The 22,948-nt window shown below is 42.6% G+C and overlaps 1 protein-coding gene across 3 annotated transcripts in view; it reads right to left on the bottom strand.

The window, feature by feature from the left end:
• The window catches only part of ppfia2 (PTPRF interacting protein alpha 2), a 572,863-nt gene that overhangs the window by 154,368 nt on the left and 395,547 nt on the right, over window positions 1–22,948 (bottom strand). For all 3 annotated transcript variants that reach the window (XM_068051210.1, XM_068051211.1, XM_068051212.1), the window contains 4 exons: window positions 19,103–19,324; window positions 16,491–16,637; window positions 12,328–12,462; window positions 6–89 (listed from right to left, as the gene is read on the bottom strand). In XM_068051210.1, coding sequence (XP_067907311.1) covers window positions 6–89; window positions 12,328–12,462; window positions 16,491–16,637; window positions 19,103–19,324 — 588 coding nt within the window. The remainder of the gene's footprint in view (window positions 1–5; window positions 90–12,327; window positions 12,463–16,490; window positions 16,638–19,102; window positions 19,325–22,948) is intronic.

Genomic DNA, 22,948 nt, shown 5'->3' with positions numbered 1-22,948 from the left:
CTTACCCTTTGAAGTTCCTGATTCTTTTCTTCAAGCTGAGTCTCCAAGTGCCTCAAACGTTCTTCTATGCTGCCATGTCTCTCTTCAGCCTACAACACAAATTGAAAAGCTGAACAGAACTCCCTTTTATTTTACCAAGTTAATATCCCTGTATATGTGTTTTTTTAAAACAAGAAAAAAAAAGCGAAGCTCAAGCCTACGCTGTCTGTGTGCAGAATTAAGCAGGCAGCTAGAGAGCATTGCTTAACATTTGTGGACTGGTAAAGCCTATAACACCTAAGCATTAGCAATACTTTATTCTAGATTTCAAAAATATTTTCATGTATGATGAGTTCAGCCATATGGAACAACATGCTGAATTTTCATGGTTAAACCACAATCCTGCTATTTTCAACAAATAAAGCTCATCAAGCACAAAACTGCACAATGATAAATTGTGAAAAAAAAATCTAATTATCAACCAGCAAGGCTACCTTCCTAAGCATGGTGATCATTTCTTGCAGTTTTGCTTCCAAAACATAGGGATAATCATCAGATGAGGTAGAAGAGGTTGGGTCAGACTGACAAGTCGAGGAAAAGAAGAGGGACAAATCAAAAAATCAGAACTAAAGACACAAATGCTGAATAAAATACAGCACATAATGTTTGAAACAAAAAGAATGACTAAAGGCTAAACACTAACTGCACAAATCAATAACACTCTCAATAGCATGACAGTTATGTTAAAATGTTTTGGTACAATCACATATATAATAATTTATAGGCTGCTTAATTGAAGCAAATATCAAAATGTTGCTGCAGCAATGTTTTCTTGTTTCTGCAGCTGATTTTTCTCTTGAAAGTTCAAAATGTAAGCAGGGGTTTCATGCAAGTTTATGGTGAAAAACAACCTGATCTCCTCTGTGAATTACAACTTAGTGCATACATCAGATATAAAATGTTACCATCATCAACTGCAAATTATTGTAAACATTTGTTTATATGTTCTGTTTAAGACTATTGACCTGAAAGTCATTGACCTGAAATGTTAACCTGGTTTCTCGCTCCACTGATGCCGACTGACCTGCTCAGCATTTTCTGTTTGTATTTCAGATTTCCAACATTTTCAGTTTTTTGCTTTTGCAAATTATTTATTGATGGTAATGCTTTCACAATTGTTAATCTTCTACAAATGTTATCATGCATCGAGGGATGCTTGGATAGTTGGTGTCCACACTGGCAGTTACTACAGAATCAAAAATAGACTAAAATGTCCATACAAAATTGAATCAATGTACATCATAGAACATAAAAGAATCTACAATTTAAGAACCTACTTCAGTTAAGAGTGTATATGAACTGCTTAATATGTACTTAGCCTTTGTAATGGTGTTTCCACTCTTAATTAGATTACTGTCCTATTTCCCTAAAGAAAGAAAGAACTTGCACTATATAAAGTCTTTCATAACATCAGTATGTCGCAGGGCGCTTTGCTGTCAATGAAGTACTTTTGAAATATAGTGTCATGATGGCCCCCATCTGCCAAGAATGAGGCATATTATTTTCGTCACATGGACATTAAATTTCAAATTGTTGATGGGAAGAAGAGAAGGCCTGTTACAAGAAATTGCCAGGCCCCTGGCCGGAAAGACATTTTTGCACATTAGCAGACAGTGTTGGAACAAAGGACCATTCCCTGACCCACCCAATACACAAAGCCAGAGGTGGTTATACCAGTCACATGACTACCCTGCTGGCCAACTTGGGGAGTTTTAAATTGTAGAGACAGTGTTTGAACTGGCAGAAAGCTCTTGGCTCCTGGATTGAAAAGAGCCTCTCCTGTCTGCTCCCATCTCTTTCTCACGGAATTCCAAAACCCACTGAAGACACATGAACCCCAAGAGAGAGAAAAGTCTCCTACAGTGAACAAGGTTTAAGAAGAACGAAAAGCAAGACCATATCTTCAATCAAGGACTCTACAGCAAGCTCGAAGCACAGTAACAAAAAAAAACTTTTCCACTTTATTTTTCTTCTGTTCTTTTCTGTCTCTACTTGCATGTATTGCGTATACATGCTAGCGTGGGCGCATCATATAGCCATAGGCATTAACCAAATTAGAGTTTAAGTTTAATAATTTTCACTTTTCTTCTTTAAACCTAAGAAAGCCTGTTTGTGCTCGTTTCTTTACCTAATAATTGGAAAGTGGTGAACAAGGATTCACCAAGGGGGAGCTAAAAAAAAAGCGTGTTTAAAAATATAAAACCCTGTAAGACCAAGTAAAGGCTGAGCGGGACCTCTAAACAACTTTCTCACCTGGTTGTAATAATAGTCACTGCTATAATGTGGGAAATGTTGCAGCTAATTTGTGAACAATGAAGTCTTATAAACAGCGATAAGATAATTGACTAGATAATCAGTTTCAGGTGCTGGTTGAAGGATAAATTTGGGCAAGGACACTGGGAGAACTCTTTGTTTTCCTTTACCAGGGGATCATTTCCATCCACCTGACAGGGTAGTAGAAGACACAAAAAGCATCCCAAGAAGAGCAGAAAATCAAGAGGCAAAAGGGAGGGAGGAACTTAAAGCAATCACGATGACTAGAGAAAAAGTACTTGGAAAACTAATGGGACTAAAGGCTAACAAATCCCTGGAACTGATGGCCTGCATCCTAAGGTCTTAAAAGAAGTGGCTGCAGAAACAGTGGATGCATTGGTTGTAATCTACTAAAATTCCCTAGATTCTGGAAAGGTCCCAGTGGATTGGAAAATTGCAATTGTAACACTTCTATTCAAAAAAGTGGGAGTGGGGGTGGGGGGGGTGTTGACAGAAAGTAGGAAGCTATAGGCCAGTTAGCCTAACATCTGTCATTGAGAAAATGCTAAAATCCATTATTAAGGAAGTAGTAGCAGGACATTTAGAAAATCCCAATGTAATCAGGCAGAGTCAACAGGGTTTTATGAAAGGGATCATGTTTGACAAATTTATTACAGTTCTTTGAGGATGTAATGAGCAGGGTGGATAAAGGGGAACCAGTAGATATCGTGTGTTTAGATTTCCAAAAGGCATTCAATAAGATGCCACATAAAAGGTTACTGCACAAGATAAGAGCTCATGGTGTCAGAGGATTGGCCAACTGACAGGAAACAGAGAGTCAGGATAAATGGGACATTTTCAGGCTGGCAAACTGTAACTAGAGGAGTGCCACAGGGATGAGTGCTGGGGCCTCAACTATTTTCAATCTATATTAATGACTTCGACAAAAGGACCAAGTGTATCATAGTTAAATTTGCAGACGATACAAAGATAGGTAGGAAAGCAAGTTGTGAGGCGGACACAAAGGCCGGAATTTTACGCCACCCCAGGGGGTCGGATGGTGGCGTGTGGGCGGCGTAAAATTGAGCGGCAGGCTCTGGGAGGCCTAACCGCCCCGATTCCGCCTCTGATCAAGTTTACGGAGGTCCGGCGGGGGTAGGGGGTGAGGAGCGGCCCGCCCACCCGAGGCTAATCAAGACCCTTAAGCGGCGGGTGTGCCGGGGACGTGAAAGGCCACCCAGCTACAGCTGCCAGCCTTTCCGCACCCCGAAGTGGGGGCGGGGGGGGGGTGCTGGCAATCGGGCACGGGGTGCTCGATTGAGGGCCGCCCCCGCCTCCCAACCCAACCCCAGGATCCAAGATGCCCCCCCCCTCCCCAAACGACCACCCTAGCCTCACCAGGGCATGACCGATTCCCCTGGTGAGGCAACCCAAACTTACCTTCAGTCCCGGCTCCTTGGTATCCTCCTCGGTCGGCTGGGCTGCAGTCCCAGCAGTGGCCACCGCTCATGTGGGCGTCGCTAGCCAGGCCAGCATTTATTGCCCATCCCTAATTGCCCTTGAGAAGGTGATGGTGAGCTGCCTTCTTGAACCGCTGCAGTCCATGTGGGGTAGGTACACAGACAGTGCTTTTTTTTTATTGACTTTGTAGTGGTTAGATACGGCTTGCTAGGCCATTTCAGAGGGCATGTAAGGGTCAACCACATTGCTGTGGGTCTGGAGTCACATGTAGGCCAGACCAGGTAAGGACAGCAGATTTTCTTCCCAAAAGGACATTAATGAACTGGATGGGTTTTTACAACAATCGACAATGGATTCATGGCCATCATTAGACTAGCTTTTTAATTCCAGATTTATTAATTGAATTCAAATTCCACCTTCTGCTGTAGTGGGATTTGAACCCATGTCCCCAGAGCAATACCCTGGGTCTCTGGTTACTAGTCCAGTGACAATACCACTATGCCACCGCCTCCCCTTGACATTTAATGCAACCCTTTCCATGCAGACTAAACATTCACTCGTGAACCCCAAGTGTATCTAGGTGCTCTTAAAGCCTTTCTGGGTGATCCTATGTGGTGCTCCACCTGCATTGTCAGCTGAGGTGGAGGCAGGCTGCTGATTTTGCTGCCCGGTGGTTTGGGATGACCTTGGAAGCTGTCCTCTGGCTGTCTGAAACCTGGAGGGTCCCAGCACACTGAGGGCCTCCTGCACAAGTGCAGGGACCCCTTCTGTCATCAGGCATGATGGAGGCACTATTGTCACTGGCAGAGGGGCGTAAGAGCTACTGCCCATACCAGGAACACCCTGAAAGGAGCCCTCACAGATGTGGGAGGCAGCCACTCTTCCCCTCCTACAAGGCATACTTGTACCTCCCTGCTGACCCGAGAAGGACGTGGACCTGGTAGCGACTCCAGGTGCCTCATCCCCCTCTTGCCTTGCCACTGCTGCATAGAGATCATGGTCAATGCGATGGTGTGCAGGTCTGTGCATTCATATTTCAAATTGTGTGTTAATGTTTTGCATCTTTACTGTGTAAGTTTTGTTTAAAAAACAACAAAATTATACATTTATTGTAAAAGAAACCTGGCTGGTGTATTCTATTCTGGGAAAAAGAGTAGAGTATAGGATTGACTGTATTGGTAACTGGGCAAACATTTAAATATATATTTCCCCTTTTTGCTTTATCCTATATGCTCCTTGTATGCTTTACCCTGTATGCTCCTTGACATCTAAGGGACTAGAGATTTGGGAGTTCCACCCTTGTTCTTTATGGGAACATATTTGTTCTGAACCCTTACTATCTCGTCCTTGAATGACTCCCACTGGTCTGGAACTGATTTACCTTCAAGTAGCTGTTTCCAGTTCACTTTTGCTAAATCATGTCTCAGCTTAGTAAAATTTGCCTTTCATCAATTGAGAACTTTTACTCCTGGTCTATCTTTGTCCTTTTCCACAATTATGTTAAATCTAATTGAAGTATGATTACCACCACCAAAATGCTCTCCTACTGATACCCATTCCATTGGCCCAGCTTCGGTCCCTTACCTGCCTTATTCATTAAATGCTTTATATTGAAGTATATGCCATTAAGCACTGCCAGTCTCCTTTATTGTGTATTTTCTAGCCTTACATACTCACTTACTAATTTTCTGCCTTCCATTTCCAGCTTCGCTTATCTTTCTCCTGTATCTATGCTCAGGTTCCCATCCCCCTGCCAAGCTAGTTTAAACCCTTCCCAAAAGAACTAGCAAATGTCCCTGCAAAGATATCAGTCCTAGCCCTGCTAGGGTGCAAACTGTCCCATTTGTACAAAGTCCCACCTCTCCCAGAATAAGTCCCAATGTCCCAGGAATCTAAAACACTCCATCCTGCACCATCTCTCCAGTCACACATTCATCTGCATCATCCTCCATTTTCTGTACTCACTAGTGTATGGCACTGGGAGTAGTAGGCATCCTTCATCTTGGAAGACGATGGGCTACACCTGGGGTTTACGTCACTTATGGATTAAACGTCATCTATTGTGGCTGTAGAAGTCAATTTGCGAGTCGCTATCTCTTCCACAGCTGGTACAGATGAATAGCAGTGGCCCAAGGTCGACTGATGTTTTCTCCTTCCGCGTGGCTCTCTTTTCTGCCAAATGGTCATGGCACTGGACGTAATCCAGAGATTACTACCTTTGAGGTCCTGCTGATTAATTTATTTCCTAGCTTCCTAAAATCTGCCTGCAGGACCTCATCTCTCTTTCTACCTATGTCATTGGTGTGGATATAGATAATGGCCTCTGGCTATTCACCTTCCCTCTCAGAATGTTCTGCAGCTGCTCAGTGATATTCTTGACGCTGGAACCAGGGAGGCAACATACTATCCTAGATTTATGTCTGCAGCCAAAGAAATGCATGTCTGTTCCTCTAACTATTGAATCCTCTATCATTATGGCTTTTCTGACCTTCCTCCTGCCCCCGTACATCTGAGTCACCGATGATGCCATGGACTTGGGTTTGGCTGTACACTATAAAGGAGCCAGTATTCAGAATTGAATACTGGTTAGAGAGCAAGATGCACTCAGGGCACTCTTGCACTACCGGCCTAGTCCTCTTTTTCTGTCTAACGGTCATTCATTCCCTCTCTGTCAGCACACTATTAAATTGCAGGCAGACCACCTCCTGAAATGGGCTATACACATGCAGATGCACTGCAGTGACTGCAGCTTCAGCTCAAGCTCCTCCAGCTGACAACATTTCCTGCACATGTGGTTTCCCAGGAAACACGAGGTGTCCTGGTGTTCCCACATGGCAGAGGATGTGCATTTGATGGGACTGAGGTGCCCCAACATGCATCTGTTTACTAGGCTACTATCTAAACTTACCAGAAATGAACTTAAGACTTATCCCTGATCTGTTCAAAAAAACTTACCAATTACTCATCAATCAGCTCCTTCCATTGTGCTGATGTCACGATAAGTGTTTTTTTACCTTTCTCCCTGATGCTTGCACTCCTCAACCCGTGGGCTCTTTGATGGAGGCCTACCCTTAAGGGCCCGCTACTTACAACTCTACCGGTGCTTGGTTGTCCTGCCTCAAGAACACTCACAGGTCCGCATTCCCTTAACTCTGGGTCTCTGATTCTTTCTTAGAAACTTACCTCTGAAAGATTGAGATACTATTAATGAATATCGAAACTTTAATTAAAGGCATTGGGATTTAAGTTAATTGGTAGAAGGATTAGAGGAGACATGAGGAAAAACCTTTTCACCCAGAGGGTGGTGGGTGTCTGGAATTCGCTGCCCTGACTGGTGGTGGAGGCAGAAACCCTCAACTCATTTGAAAGGTTACTGGACCTGCACTTGAAGTGCTGTAATCTGCAAGGCTATGCACCAGGTGCTGCAAGGTGGGATTAGAATGGTCGGCTAATTTTTTCATCCGATGCAGACATGATGGGCTAAATGGCCTCTTTCTGTGCTGTACCTTTTCTATGGTTCTATGGATCTAAATTATATGTATCAATCTAAACAAAATGGGAACTCACATCAAGTGAACTGCAACAGTGAAAAACGTACAATTTAATTGTGCCTACTTTCTGATGAGACATTAAACTGAGGCTCCATCAGTTCTCTTAGGTGGATGTAAAAGATCTCATAGCACTATTAAGAGCAGGGAAATTCTCCTGGTGACACTCTGGTCTCTAGTGATGCCTCTCATTGTTGTTTGTGTGACCTTGTTGTGTACAAATTGACTGATGTGTTTCCCTATATCACAACAGTGACTACACTTCTAAAGAACTTAATTGGCTGTAAAGCATGTTGGGATATCCTGAGCTTGTGAAAGGCACTACATAAATCCATGCTCTTTCCCTTCAATTGTATCAGCAGCCACAAATACAGAGTTAGCCCTGGTTTTCTAAGAATTATCCTGTCTGCATAATGAAGGCATCATGGCAGTTATTAGAATGCATAATAATGTTTCTATGGTCAGATGCCTCTAGGATATGGGGTTAATATGAGGAGTGTGTCCACATGAGGGTGAGTTTTAACCCAGACTGGGTTTCGGATGGAGAATTGTGGGGTATCGGGACAGAATGAGTGCAAAATGCACTTGGCATCATAAATTTCTGCATCGGTGTATTTTAACCCTAAATGCCATCAGTCAACTGCCCACCTGAAAAGCTGCACCAGATCAGCTTTAGGGTAGGGCTCACTGAGAGTCATGTGTTAGGGTGTTCGTCAGGCTCTTGTAGGCAATGCAGAGGGAGGCCAGGGCAGCAGACGCCCATATTTTTCTTGTGGGTTTGGGGGAGTGTTCTTGCTCCTATTGGCTCTACTGGGAAAAGTCTTTTATTATCTTGGAGGGCCGCCACTACATTCATACCAAGTGTCATTGAGTGGAACAGCTGTGATGAGCACCCTGCTCATTGCAGGGTTAAAATGCCATTAGGATCCTCCAACATCATAGGACCCTGTTTAGCATTTATATATGAGGATCCCACCTGAGTCCTTCAGGTGTCCCATATGCTGTCAAAACCACTAGCATTGAAGTTGGAAATTGGCGGGATCGACTCCATTATAACTGTTCATCTGCTCCATTCATAGCAAGCAGAAAGATTTAAAATTACCCCATCTGGAATGCTTTGCACGCAAGGGAATCCTGCCTCATGGTGAAAGCTCTGAACCATGTCCAGCTGATGGAAAATGGTGTTAGCTGGAGGCAACATTTGTCACTTTCTTATTACATGTATGAACATCAAACTGCCTGATGTGGAAGCTGATGTCCTGGATGGCTTGGAAGGATTCTGTATCATGAAAGCTTCAGGATTTGGTAACCTATGAAAAGACCATTCATGTTCCAGATGTTGTCTGCAGGTCATTCTGCAGCAGATGGCAGAAATCGGTGGTTGCCTGCCTTGCGAAGTAGTCAGTGAAGAAAAATCTCTTCTGGCACGTCCAGTCATCTGCATTAAATGCAGATACTTGGGTAGTAATCAGTGAGAAAAAATACACATCAGGTACTGTACTCTGAATTTGTTGGTCTCTCATGAACTGGTTTTCAGCATCTAAATCATGCAGTGTATTTGGAACCGCAAAGGAATATCCAACCTCACCACTTTAGTGTAATTTAAATGCCAACAGCAACAAGAATAATAAAGAAAACTTTGCCAATAAAAGAAATCAAAAATGTAAGATTAGTGTAAAACTAATCAGAAAAAGCAATTAACACATGGAGCAAATTGTAATTTAAAATACTAAAATAACTTTTACCAGCAACTGAAATTGTCAACTTTCTTTAAGAAGCTTTTAAAAATCCCAATTTTAGACTTGTACCCATTAGTGAGGCCTCTTGACTCCAGTAGGACTTTGCAAAATCTATGTGGGAAGTTTTTCTATGTTGACTGTTATGCAAAATCATAAAAATATTCTGAAATAACACATTCAGAATTTTACTAAAAATAGTGATCAGAACAAATCCTTTTGTAATATTCACGCATAACTAAAAATAGCAATCAGAAGAAATCTTCCTCACATAAATTTATTCTTAAAATGTTATGCCTCTGTAAAAAAAAAATCAATTTACATATAAAATATGCCTTCAAAGTGAAATTTATGGGGATGAATTTCCACAGGGATACGCATACTCATCCGCTTTAACTTTGGCAGAAGGGCTCCAGACACTCAATGAAAACTGCATAAATGCTGTTTGTGCTATTTTTCCAGGGTTTTTGTGGTTCTTCTGCCAAAGTTACAGCTGACAAGCAGGGGAACACCTGAGGAAATTCACTCACTCTATGTTTTCCTTATTTTTGAGCTATAGGAAATGTGAACTATACATGCTTTTACCTGTGTCACAAGGTAGACCAATGATGTGGACTACATTTACATCCAAAACACATGCATTCCATATATGTATTCTCAAAGAAAGATCAAACACACCAATCATTTGGCCCATATTATTATTTTAACAATCAATTCCCCACCCTGGCCCTTTAGTCCAGTATGAGTATGTGCATATGCGATTTCCATTTCTAAATACAGTGGCCTCAAAAATCTTCAGGATGCAGTACTGGTAGTTACATTGGAATTGTTCCCGATGATGCCCTCCAGCCTTTACCCCCACAGGAGTTAATGAGGTCAATATAGGGCACCTAATTAACATGGAAAAGGTGAGCGCAAGGGTTAATGTGAGAACATCTCTGGTCCAATGCAGCTGGAAAGTCTTGTGCCTGTCCATCACTCATGGGGAGAGATTGCCCAGGTCCTGCTACAGATCCCAGCCATATCGTGTAAAGGGCCTAATAGGATTTTTGTTAAAAAAATGCAGATTTCTTGGGATATCCTGGTGGACCCTTGCCTGCTGTGTGGACCTCTTCCACTTATCTGGAGGTGGTACCTTTAGTACTATTCCAGGATCCAAATTCGTAAAAGAAACAGGAACTCTCAGCATACAGAGTCCCCACCAGTGACAGCATTCACCACTGCCTCTTACAAGGCATGAACAAAAATCTTGGAAAACAATAGTTACCGGCAGAACCAGTTCCTTGCCGTTTTTCTGCTAATTCCCATGGTCTCCCATTGGAACCCATATAAATTTTCAGGCCACTTAAAAGATAAAAATATGAACTTCTTTATGAAAAACTAACTATTCATCAAAGTGTCAGTTGTGGAAGAGACCCTGTCTGCCCCCTCAGGTGGACACAAAAGAACTCATAGCATTATTTGAAGAGCAGGGCAGCTACCAATATCTATCTCTCAACCAACATCATTTACATTCATTATCTGGTCATTTATCTCAGTGTTGTTTGTGGGACCTTTCTGCACGTAAATTGGTTTGTATGTTTTACCTGCACTACAACAAATAAAAGCAAACAACAGCAACCACACCTCTAAGGTACTTTGGGATGCCCTGGCTCATGAAAGGCACTATATAAATTAAATCTCTTTCTTTAAAGGAGCTGTCTTACAAAAAGAAATGGTTAGTAGTAAAATTATTAAGAACTTCATTTTGAGCAATATGTAAAAGTAAATTGCAATATTTAAAGCCATTTATTTTTTCATCCCTCTCCTTTCTTTGGACTTCCTATGCCAAATACCATGCTCTGTTAAGAGAGCAGACAAATGTGGTGATCCCAAGCCTCTGTTTATATTGATGTACAACCATCTAGTTGAAAGAATGTAGCAGCCACTCAACAGTGACAGCTTGTACTTATATAGTGCCTTTAACACAGCAAAACATCACAAGGCACTTCACGGGAGTATTATAAAACAAAAAATTGACACAGAGTCACATAAGGAGATATGAGGACATAAAGAAGTAGGTTGTAAGGAGCACCTTAAAGGAGGAAAGAGAGGGAGAAAGGCAGTGAGGTTTAGGGAGGGATTTACAGAACTTAGAGTCTTGTCAGCTGAAGGAATGGCTGCCAATGGTGGAGCGATTAAAACGGGGATACTCAAGAGGCCAGAATTGGAGGACTGCAGATAACTGGGAGGGTTGTAGGAATGGAGGAGATTACTGAGATGGGAAGGGCAAGGCCATGGAGGGATTTGAAACCATGGATGGCAATTTTAAAATACAGGCATTGTTTAACCGTGAGTCAATGTAAGTCAGAGAGCACAGAGGTGATAGGTGCATGGGTCTTGATATGAGTTAGGACACGGTCAGCAGAGTTTTGGCTAACCTCAAGTTTATGGAGGGTAGATTGTGGGAGGCCAGTCAGGAGTGCATTGGAATAGTCAAGTTTACGGGCAACAAAGTCACGGATGATGGTTTCAGCAGTGGTTGAGTAAGGCAGGGGAGAGTCAGGTGATGTTGCGGAGGTGAAAATAGGCAGTCTTAGTGATAATGTTATATGGATATGAGGTAAAAAAGTTTATCTCAGGGTCAAAAATCACAACAAAGTTACAAACAATCTGGTTCAGCCTCAAACAGTTGCAAGGGAGAGGGATAGAGTTGGTGGCTAGGAACCAAAGTTTGTAGGAGAGGCTGAAGACATTGGCTTCAGTTTTCCCAATATTTAGTTGGAGGATATTCTGCTCATCCAGTGCTGGGTGTCAATGACTCCTCTAATTTTTCCTCTTTCTGCGGAAGATAATGTTGTACTGAATACATGATGCAGTGTAATGAACTTTCAACTTAGGAGCCAATTAAAAAAATGGAATTAATGCTGTGCAGGAAGGCCTGAATTTCATGTGGTTCCACTCTACCACTGGAAGACCCCACTATTTTGTTGTGCATCTATCACAGGGTCAAGGGTGTTAAAATATTTTGAGGAGAGGGAGTGAGGCGCTTGAGACACTCAACATACGCTACCTTTCCAAAGTGTAACTTGGGTTACATGAACAAGATTCAGAAAATGTCAGTTTTTACGCATGACAGTTCTCCTAATACAACCTATATGAAACAGTACACAATAGCTCCCTTAAAACCTTCAATACTAATTTAGTCTGCAAGTCTATGGATAGGTTTGGAGGAAAATGATACAGTCCTTTACAAGATGCAGATTATAATAAGGTCTTGATTAAAATTATCTTTATATCAATGCGTTTACCTTTGTCAGAGCAGCAATTCGCTGGGCAAGTTCAGCTTCCACTTCCGGTAATGTTTCTGCTCTCTTCATTGTTTGCTGTAGCTTCTGTTCAGCATGTTCCAGACGTTCCTGCAACTGTCTATTTTTTTCCTCCAGCTAAATTCCCATGAAACAGAAATGCAGAATATTAATTTAAGTGAGTATCGAAAATAGCTTTTTTCTCTACATTATTTATTTGGAAAGTTTAATATTTATAATTATCTAAAAGGAAAGGGAGTTGGCAGGCTGTAACTAGTGAAGTGTCACAAGGATCAGTGCTGGGACCTCAGCTATTTACAATTTACATTAATAACTTAGACGGAGAGACCCTGAGTAATGTATCTAAGTTTGATGATGATGCAAAGCTAGGTGGGAATGTATCTGTGAGAAGGACACAAACAGGTTGCAAAGAGATATAGACAGTGTTACGACCAGGTGACAACGAGGTCTAAGGTTCTCTTTCAGCCTTCACATGGTCTTACTGTAGCAGGATTTAATTTTAAACACACCGTATTTTTAGCTCCCCCTTGGTGAATCCTTGTTCACCACTTTCCAATTATAAGGCAAAAAAACCAGTACAAACAGACTTTTTTAGGTTTAAAGAAGAAAAGTTGAAAGTTATTAAACTTAAACTCTGGCCAGAATTTTACAGTTGATGGCGGCTCAGAGTCTGATGAGGTGGAAGCAGGTGAAGAACCTGCTCCCGCTCCACAACTTGTTGCTGCCAGTATCATGCGCGGGGCAGTCAATTAGCAGCCCTGCAGCGTACTTCTGACTAAAAAGGGCACGGTGGGCGGGAGGCTGTGCGTCGGCGGGGGCGAGCGAGAGCCAGAAGAGCCTGCTAAAAGCCATATAAAAAGGCTTTCGGCAATCTCTGTGGCTCATAAAGGCTTATCTGTAGCAAGGAGGAGGACGTTCATCGGAGGCACTGAACATATGCAAGGGAAAAACAAGGGTCTGAGGCTGAAAGGACTGTAGGAGATCTGAAAGTGCTCACCAAGCCAACACTTTGGAAAAATCAGAACCCCACCGGAAAGAAATTGCAGGAATGGAAGGGAGAAGTAGCCGTATGGCCCCCTGCTTCTCAGAGGGATCCTTAAAGGTCCTCCTCCAGCCGGCTGAGGCAAGGCAGGAGCTCCTCTTCCCATCCAATGGAAGAAAGAGGCCTTCCCATGTTACAAAGAAGGCATGGCTGGAGGTAGCAGAGGAGGTCAGCAGCTGCGGCGCTGTTAGGAGGACATGGTTGCAGTGCCGCAAGCGGGTCAATGACCTTATGCGCTCTGCCCAGGTAAGGGGCATTCCACACTCATCTCATCTTTTATGTGACACGGGAGGGTCAATGAATGATGAAGCTGCAGGGTGGAAGCCATCCATGTCCAGTGCAGCCGTGCCTTGGGCCACACAATGGGCACATCTGTGACGCTCAGTGGTCCAGATGTGCTCCATCGTGCACTTCACTGGCAATGGTTTGAGATGCAGCAATCGGCCAAATGGGTGAATGCGTGATCATCCATGTGATATGTCTTAACTAAATCCTTTGTGTTCGCAGATGACACGAATGATCAGTAAGTTCGCAGATGACACAAAAACTGGTGGTGTTGTAAATAGTGAGGATGAAAGTCTTAGATTACAGGACGATATAGATGGGCTGGTAAAATGGGCAGAGCTGTGGCAAATGGAATGTAATCCTGAGAAGTGTGAGGTGATGCATTTTGCAAGGACTAACAAGGCAAGGGAATATATAATGGGTGGTAGGACCCTAGGAAGTATAGAGAGTCAGAGGGACCTTGGTGTCCTTGTCCATAGATCACTGAAGGCAGCAGCACAGGTAGATAGGTTCGTTAGGAAGGCATATGGGATACTTGCCTTTATTGGCTGAGGCACAGAATATGAGCAGGGAGGTTATGATGGAGCTGTATAAAACGCTAGTTAGGCCACAGCTGGAGTACTGTGTACTGTTCTGGTCACCATACTAAAGGAAGGATGTGATTGCACTGGAGAGGGTGCAGAGGAGATTCACCAGGATGTTGCCTGGGCTGGAGCATTTCAGCTATGAAGAGAGACTGGATAGGGTAGGGTTGTTTTCCTTAGAGCACAGAAGGCTGAGGGGAGACCTGATAGAGGTATACAAAATTATGAGGGGCATAGCTAGGGTAGATAGGAAGAAACTTTTTCCCTTAGCGGAGTTGTCAATATCCAGGGGGCATAGATTTAAGGTAAGAGGCAGGAGGTTTAGAAGGGATTTGAGGAAAAATGTTTTCACCCAAAGGGCGTTTGGAATCTGGAACTCACTGCCTGAAGAGGTGGTAGAGGCAGGAACCCTCACAACATTTAAGTAGTATTTAGATGAGCACTTGAAACGCCATAGCATACAAGGCTTCGGGCCAAGTGCTGGAAAATGGGATTAGGATAGTTAGGTGCTTGATGGCCGGCACAGACACGATGGGCCGAAGGGCCTGTTTCTGTGCTGTATAACTCTATAATTTTTTAATCTATTGGCTGGAAACCTGAATTAAATTTAAAAGAAAAAGATAAAAAGTGACTTGACTAGCAGCTAAGATGGTCATCCCAATTTGCATCACTGAAGTTCACATTCCAATGCATCAAGGTGGAGATGAATTGTCTTCCCAATCCCCTCAAAAACAATGACCTGGGGAACCTGAGTGAACTACCTATCCCATACCCATTATCAAGACATTAAGGCCATCATTTGGATGTTCAACTGGTGCAGATGAACCACTCAAACCTAATCACTTGAAGAATGTGACCCAGGTTGAGAGAAGGGAATTCCTAGATATGGACTGATTAAAGTTGCAAGAGGGTACACACACTGGTAACCATGATGTTGAATCACTGAGTGACAGTCACGTGACAGGCCCACCATCTGTGTGCTTAAGCTGGTGTTTTCTCTGCAACAATGAGACAAGCAGCACCAACAACAGAAAACCCAAGTGGGGTCCCTCTCTCTCCAGTCCACCTTGAAAGCTTTGAACCCTGCCTGCTGGCCATAACCACCTTTAGTCTATCAATGCTGCAGACAGAGACCCTGTGAAGGAAATCATCTACATCACTGTTTCCAGGAGAGCCACCAAATCAGCCGTTTGCATCTGCACACCGGAAGTCTTAGTACCACTGAATTCAGCCTGAAGCCAGCCGAGTCACCAACCTTCACAGATTCTATACCCTCTTTTTAAATCTCTTGACTTTAATATGACCAACCTATCCTTCCCCACTCTTAACCTATTCGTGGTGTATATGTGAACTTGGAGTGTATGTATGTGTGTGTATGCATGTGTGAGAGAAAGTCGAAGCGTAGCTTATTGTTTTACTTAGATCAGTTTAAGTATAATAAAGCTCACCTTTTCCTTTGTTAAACTTAAGAAAACCTGTCCAATTGGTTCTTGTTATGATCATAGTATGTAACTAGTTAAACACACACTGAATTCGCAAGTATATCTACTTTAAAAAAAATAAACCTGTTGTGGTCAAACAAGGAAAGAGAAAACAGGGAAACCCTTTGACCCCTCCTCACCTGATTGCAACACTAGCCACACAATTGGCTTCCTTATTGTTATGCTGATTAGCACGTGGTGCTGGGAATAATCCTGAGTTAACTACCTTCAAGGTCTTTTTTCCTAATTCTTGAAACACCCTCTGGTGAATTTCAATTTTATTCCTTCCTATGGCATTGGGTCCAACGTGAACCATGGTTTCTATCTGTTTTCCTTTCCTCTCTAAAATGTTTACACCTACTTCAGTACATCTATTACCTTAAACACAGCAGTCTAGTCAATTATATTGAAATGGATAAGCATTGCTGACAGCTTGTATGAACTAAATGCATCACTAGGTGAATAGGGAGCTCATTACTAATTATAGTTCTAGAATATTGTTGGTAATGTAAAGACTGGGATCTTTGTTCTACTGAATTGTTAAGAAATTACTTTTTAAAAATGGCATCTGTGTAAATGTTATATTTTGTATAAAATAACTTAGTAATGATACAGAAACTTCAGCAGTGACAAGGTAAGAGACTGATCTTCGCTGGTATGTTGCTCATCAACTTCTAACATTATTTTTAAAAATCAATGCTGAAAATGGCATCTCATTTACAGATTAACCTCTTATTGACAAATTTACTGAACCTGGCGTAAGAAGGCATCCTTATTTGCCAACTCATTTTCAAGTTTGTCATTCATGTCATGTAATGAGGTTGATTCTCTCTGTACATTAAGGTACCGCTTCTCCAATGTAGTTATCCTTTCTTCCATATCCTCTTTCTGAGCGATTACCTGTGGAAAATCAATAAAGCCAATTTTACTTTGCTTTAATTTTAGATATTTCATTGCAAACAAAATTTAATTATCTTAATATAAACTGAGATAGCAATAGTGTACAGGGCAGAGAGGGAAAAGAGTTTCTGAAGTGCATTCAGGAGAATTTTCTTGATCAGTAGGTTTCCAATCCAACAAGGAAGGAGGCATAGCTGGATCTGGCTCTGAAAATGAGGTGGGTCAAATGTCAAAAGGGAACAATGATCATAGTATCATAAGGTTTAGATTAGCTGCGGAAAACGACAAGGAGCAATCTCGAATAAAAATACTTAATTGGAGAAGGGCCAATTTCAGTGGGTTGAGAACGGACCTGTTCCAGGTAAATTGGAGTCAAAGATTGGGAGGCAACACTGTAACTGAACAATAGGCTGCCTTTAAAGAGGAGACGCTTCATGTCCAGTTGAGGTACATTCCCACAAGAGTGAAAGGTCGGGCAACCAGAGCCAGAGCTCCCTGTCTGACAAAAGAGCTAGAGTAAGAGGAAGCAGAAAAAGGGAGCATATGACAGATGTTAGGTTGATAATACAATGAGAACCAGGTTGACTATAGAAAGTTCAGAGGGGCAGTGAAAAAGGAAATAAGAGAGGCAAAGAGAGAGTATGAAAAAAGACTGGGAACTAACATAAATGGGAAGCAAAAGTCTTCCATAGGCAAACAGTAAAAGGGTAGAAAGAGGGGCGATGGGGCCAATTAGGGATCAAAAAGTGGATCTATGCAGGGAGGCAGAGGGAATGGCTGAGGTACTAAATGAGTTCTTTACATCTGTCTTTACCAAGAAGGTGCGTCCAAAGTCATAGTGAAGGAGGAGGTAATTGAGATACTGAATGGGCTAAAAATTGATAACGAGGAGGTATTAGAAGGGTTGGCTGTACTCAAAGTTGATAAGTCACCAGGACTGGATGGAATGCATCCAAGGATGCTGAGGGAAATAAGGGCAGAAATTGCAGAGGTACCAGCCATAATCTTCCAATCCTCCTCAGACATGGGGTGATGCCAGAGAACTTGAGAATTGCAAATGTCAAACCCTTGTTCAAAAAAGGGTTTAAGGATAAACCCAGCAACCGAGCTAGTGGGAAAGCTTTTAGAAATGATAATCCAGGACAAAATTGACTGTCACTTGGGCAGGATGGATTAATTAAGGAACGTCAGCACAGATTTGTTAAAGGCAAATCATGATTAACTAACTTGAGGGAGGTTTTTGATGCGGTAACAGAGACGGTTGATGAGGGCAATGCAGTTGATATATTGTACATGGACTTCCAAAAGGCGTTTTATAAAGTACCACATAACAGGCTTGTCAGCAAAGTTGAAGCCCTTGGAATAAAAGGGACTGCGGCAGTATGGATACGAGGTGGCTAAGTGACAGAGAACAGAGAATAGTGGTAAATGGTTATTTTCAGACTGAAGGTGGTGTTACCCAGGGGTCAGTAGTAGGACCATTGATTTTCTTGATATCTATGAATAACTTAGATTTAGGTATATAGGGTACAATTTCAAAATTTGCAGATGGCACAAACCTTGGAAGTATTGTGAACTGTGAGAAGGATAGTGATAGGCTTCAAGAAGACAAAGTCAGGCAGGTTGAAAGGGTGGACACGTGGCAGATGAAATTTAATGCAGAGAAATGTGAAGTGATTCATTTTAGTAGGAGGAATGTGGCAAGGCAATATAAATGAAAGGGTACAATCCTAAAGGGGGTGTAGGAACAGACAGACCTGAGGGTAAATGTGCACAAATCATTAGAGGTGGCAGGGCAGGTGGAGAAAGTGCTCAAAAAGGCATACAGGACCCTGGGCTTTATAAGCCATGGCATAGAGTGCAGAAGCCAGGAAGTTATGATGAACCTTTATAAAACACTGGTTTGGCCTCAGCTGGAGTATTGTGTCCAATTCTGGGTACTGCAATAGGAAGGATGTGAAGGCTTTGGAGAAGGTGCAGAAAAGATTTATGAGAATGGTTCCAGGGATGAGGGACTTCAGTTACGAGAAGAAATTGGAGAACTGGGGTTGTTCTCCTGATAGAAGAGAAGGTTGAAAGGAGATTTGATAGAGATGTTCAAAATCATGAGGGGTCTAAACAGAATAGATAGAGAGAAAAGGTTCCTTTTGGTGGAGGGGGTCAAAAAACTAGAGGGCACAGATTTAAGGTGATTGGTAAAAGAAACAAGGACAGCATGAGAAAACATGTGAGTGTTAGGATCAGGAAAGCACTGCCTGAGAGGGTGGTGAAGGCAGATTCAATTGTGGCTTTCAAAAGGGAATTGGATAAGCACCTGGGGATTAAAAAAAATGCTACGTTATGGAGAAAGGGCTGGGAAATGGGACTAGATGAATTGCTTTTGCAGAGAACTGGCTCAGATTCAATCGGCCAAAATTTTGAAAAACATCTTTCTCTTTAACAGAAACTGCTTTTTAATTTCCTACCTCTCTGATATCCCTCTGGTATTTTGTACTCATTTCTTCTGACTTAATCAGGTCTTTTCTGGCTGTTTCTAGATCCTGTTCCACTTCAGCTAACTGACCAGACAACGCTGTTACCCGCTCTTTTACTTGTGTCATCTCATAATTCTGTTTTTCCAGTAATTCCTGTAGTTCCACAACTTGACAAATTTTATCATTAGGGTCGATAGAACCATTAGAAAGAGGCTGTAAAGGAAAAAACAGTTTTAGTCATGGAGTTCAAACGATGAATGCAGATAAGAATCCACTGTAACATCAATAAAACACTATGTTAACTGGGATGAAGCTTCTATTACTCAGGGCCAAACTGGGCAAGATGAATAAATGAAAATTGAATTCAAAGCCCAAAGTAATCTGAACGGATCATTTTAGGATTATTTAAAAGACCTGAATGTATCCAGTTCCAGATGAGAGCTTTGCCTTTTGCCAGCAATATGCCTGGAAATTCCTGGGAGCTGCTTCCCATCTGCTGCCATTACTTTGTCAGAAGAGCGATGAGAACCCTGTTTACATGTGTAAGTGGGATTTCTGCTGCCCTTTCAACAAAGTAATGCTGGCAGAGCAGGAGAAACTCCACGGAATTTCCCAACCATAGTCTCTTCAAAAAGCAGTGGCATTCATATATATAACTATGATGTCCCTCTGCGATCATGGCACCACTTCTGATCATTTAGCATGAATTATGTCCATAAGTTTCCTGTCATCACAGCAGCTGTTAGTTGAATGATTGAGCACCCAACATTTGCAACAGAAATTTTTTTCTGATGGTTTCTTGACTAAATGCAGTACTGGAGTAGTACTTGGCCACTAAGGCTAAGAACACCCCAGATAAGGTGACTGGTCTCTGCTGAATTTTCTGATATTCCAATGGTAATTCTGCTGTTGTCCAGAGTGTTCCTCGATTGGAGAGAAAAAAATCATACAAAATCCCGACTCCTGATTATTCTCTGTTGATCTCTGCTGGAACTGATAAGTTATTGGTGTAAAGAGAGAAGTGGACTAGGCTGTGATGCTTCCCGTGAAGGAATAGATTACTTGTTCTCACTGTTAAGGCACATACATTAAGAATGATTCCTTGGATGATATACAGGAGGGTTGCTGGAGTCAATGCCTTCACCAGGAAAGAGAAAATTGAAAAGAGAAGTTACTTTTTAATTGCCCTTGAAGTTGTTCTGTGACATGGTAGCATATGAGAGTTTAATGCTTAACATGTTCAGTTGAAATTACTTTCAGTGCTATTCTAAAAGAACAGGTTAATTCCTCAGTTAAATATTGAGTGACAAATTTCAAAATAAAGGGTTAAGTGATGTAATTCAAGATATTGTTACTATTATGTGAATGGGTATCCACCCAATCTTTGTCAACTTAGTAGAATGGGATGTGTTCAAACCCTGATGATCTAACAATATGAACAAGTGTATCTTTGCTTTCTGGTAATCTGAAGAGGTGCAAAAAAGCATCCTTTGTTTTTGAGTACTAATGGTCCAAATTTTGGAGGTTACTGAAGTTGAGATTAGTCTCACTATCCCTGAACAACTAGCACATTTATTCAGCAAGTCAAAATTAAACCTAAAAACAGAAATATAAATATTTGTAAGTTGAAAATCATCACTGGCACATTCCAAACACTGTTTGAGAACAAACAGTCACAATCATATCTTTTTTTATTCATTCATGGGATGTGAGCGTCACTAGCTCGATCAGCATGTATTGCCCATCCCTAATTGCCCTTAAGAAGGCGGTGGTGAGTTGCCTTCTTGAGCCGCTGCAGTCCATGTGGGGTAGGGTCACCCACAGAGGAGTTCAGGATTTTGACCCAGCGACAGTGAAGAAATGGTGATAGAGTTCCAAGTCAGGATGGTGTGTGACTTGGAGGGGAACTTGCAGGTAATGGCATTCCCGTGCATTTGCTGCCCTTGTCCTTCTAGATGGTAGAGGTTGCAGGTTTGGCAGGTGCTGTCTAAGCAGCATTGGTGCGTTGCTGCAGTGCATCTTGCAGATGGTACACACTACTGCCACTGTGGGTCTGTGGTAGAGGGAGTGAATGTTTGTGGATGGGGTGCCAATCAAGCGGGCTGCTTTGTCCTGGATGGTGTTCAGCTTCTTGAGTGTTGTTGGAGCTGCACCCATCCAGGCAAGTGGAGAGCATTCCATCGCACTCCTGACTTGTGTCTTGTAGATGGTGGACAGGCTTTGGGGAGTCTGGGGTGAGTTACTCGCCGCAGGATTCCTAGCCTCTGACCTGCTCTTGTAGCTAGGGTATTTATATGGCTACTCCAGTTCAGTTTCTGGTCAATGGTAACCCCCCAGGATGTTGATAGTGGGGGATTAAGTGATCGTAATGCCATTGAATGTCAAGGGGAGATGGTTAGATTCCCTCTTGTTGGAGATGGTCATTGCCTGGCACTTGTGTGGCACGAATTTTACTTGCCACTTATCAGCCCAAGCCTCTATATTGTTCAGGTCTTGCTGCATTTCTACACAGACTGCTTTAGTGCTGAACATTGTGCAATCATCAGCGAATATCCCCACTTCTGACCTTATGATTGAAGGAAGGTCATTGATGAAGCAGCTGAAGATGGTTGGGCCTAGGACACTATCCTGATGAACTCCTGCAGTGATGTCCTGGAGCATCTTCCTTCGTGCGAGTTATGACTCCAACCAGCGGAGAGTTTTCCCCTGATTCCCATTGACTTCAGTTTTGCTAGGGCTGCTTGATGCCATACTCGGTCAAATGCTGTCTTGATGTCAAGGGCAGTCACTTTCACCTCACCTCTTAGTTCAGCTCTTTTGTCCATGTTTGAACCAAGGCTGTAATGAGGTCAGGAGCTGAGTGGCCCGGCAGAACACAAACTGAGCGTCACTGAGTCGGTTATTGCTAAGCAAGTGCTGCTTGATAGCACTGTCAATGACACCTTCCATCACTTTACTGATGATTGAAAGTAGATTGATGGGGCAGTAATTGCCCGGGTTGGACTTGTCCTGCTTTTTGTGTACAGGACATACCTGGGCAATTTTCCACATTGCCGGGTAGATGCCAGTGTTGTAGCTGAAACAGCTTGGTTAGGGGCGCGGCAAGTTCTGGAGCACAGGTCTTCAGTACTATTGCCAGAATATTGTCAGCGCCCATAGTCTTTGCAGTATCCAGTGCCTTCAGTCGTTTCTTGATATCACGTGGAGTGAATTGAATTGGCCGAAGTATGGCATCTGTGATGCGGAGGACTTCAGGAGGAGGCCAAGATGGATCATCATCTCGGCACTTCTGGCTGAAGATTATTGCAAATGTTTCAGCCTTATCTTTCGCACTAATGTGCTGGGCTCCCCCATCAGTGAGGATGGGGATATTTGTGGAGCCACCTCCTCCAGTTAGTTGGTTAATTGTCCATCACCATTCATGCAGGATGTGGCAGGACTGCAGAGCTTAGATCTGATCCGTTGGTTATGGGATCGCTTAGCTCTGTCTATCGCATGCTACTTCTGCAGTTTAGAATGCAAGTAGTCCTGTGTTGTAGTTTCACCAGGTTGACACCTCAGTTTGAGGTGTTGCTCTTGGCATGCCCTCCTGCGCTCTTCATTGAACCAGGGATGGTCTCCTGGCTTGATGATAACAGTAGAGTGGGGAATATGCTGGGCCATGAGGTTACAGATTGTGGTTGAGTACATTTCTGCTGCTGCTAGTAGACCACAGTGCCTCATGGATGCCCTGTTTTGCATTGCTAGCTCTGTTCAAAATCTATCCCATTTAGCATGGTGGTAGTGCCACACAACACGATGGAGGGTATGCTCAATGTGAAGGCGGGACTTCGTCTC

This window comes from Heterodontus francisci, chromosome 18 (genome assembly GCF_036365525.1).
Source record: "Heterodontus francisci isolate sHetFra1 chromosome 18, sHetFra1.hap1, whole genome shotgun sequence".
NCBI classification, from domain to species: domain Eukaryota; kingdom Metazoa; phylum Chordata; class Chondrichthyes; order Heterodontiformes; family Heterodontidae; genus Heterodontus; species Heterodontus francisci.
Note: the sequence above shows the minus strand (reverse complement) of the source record. Positions and strands in the feature narration are given on the sequence as shown.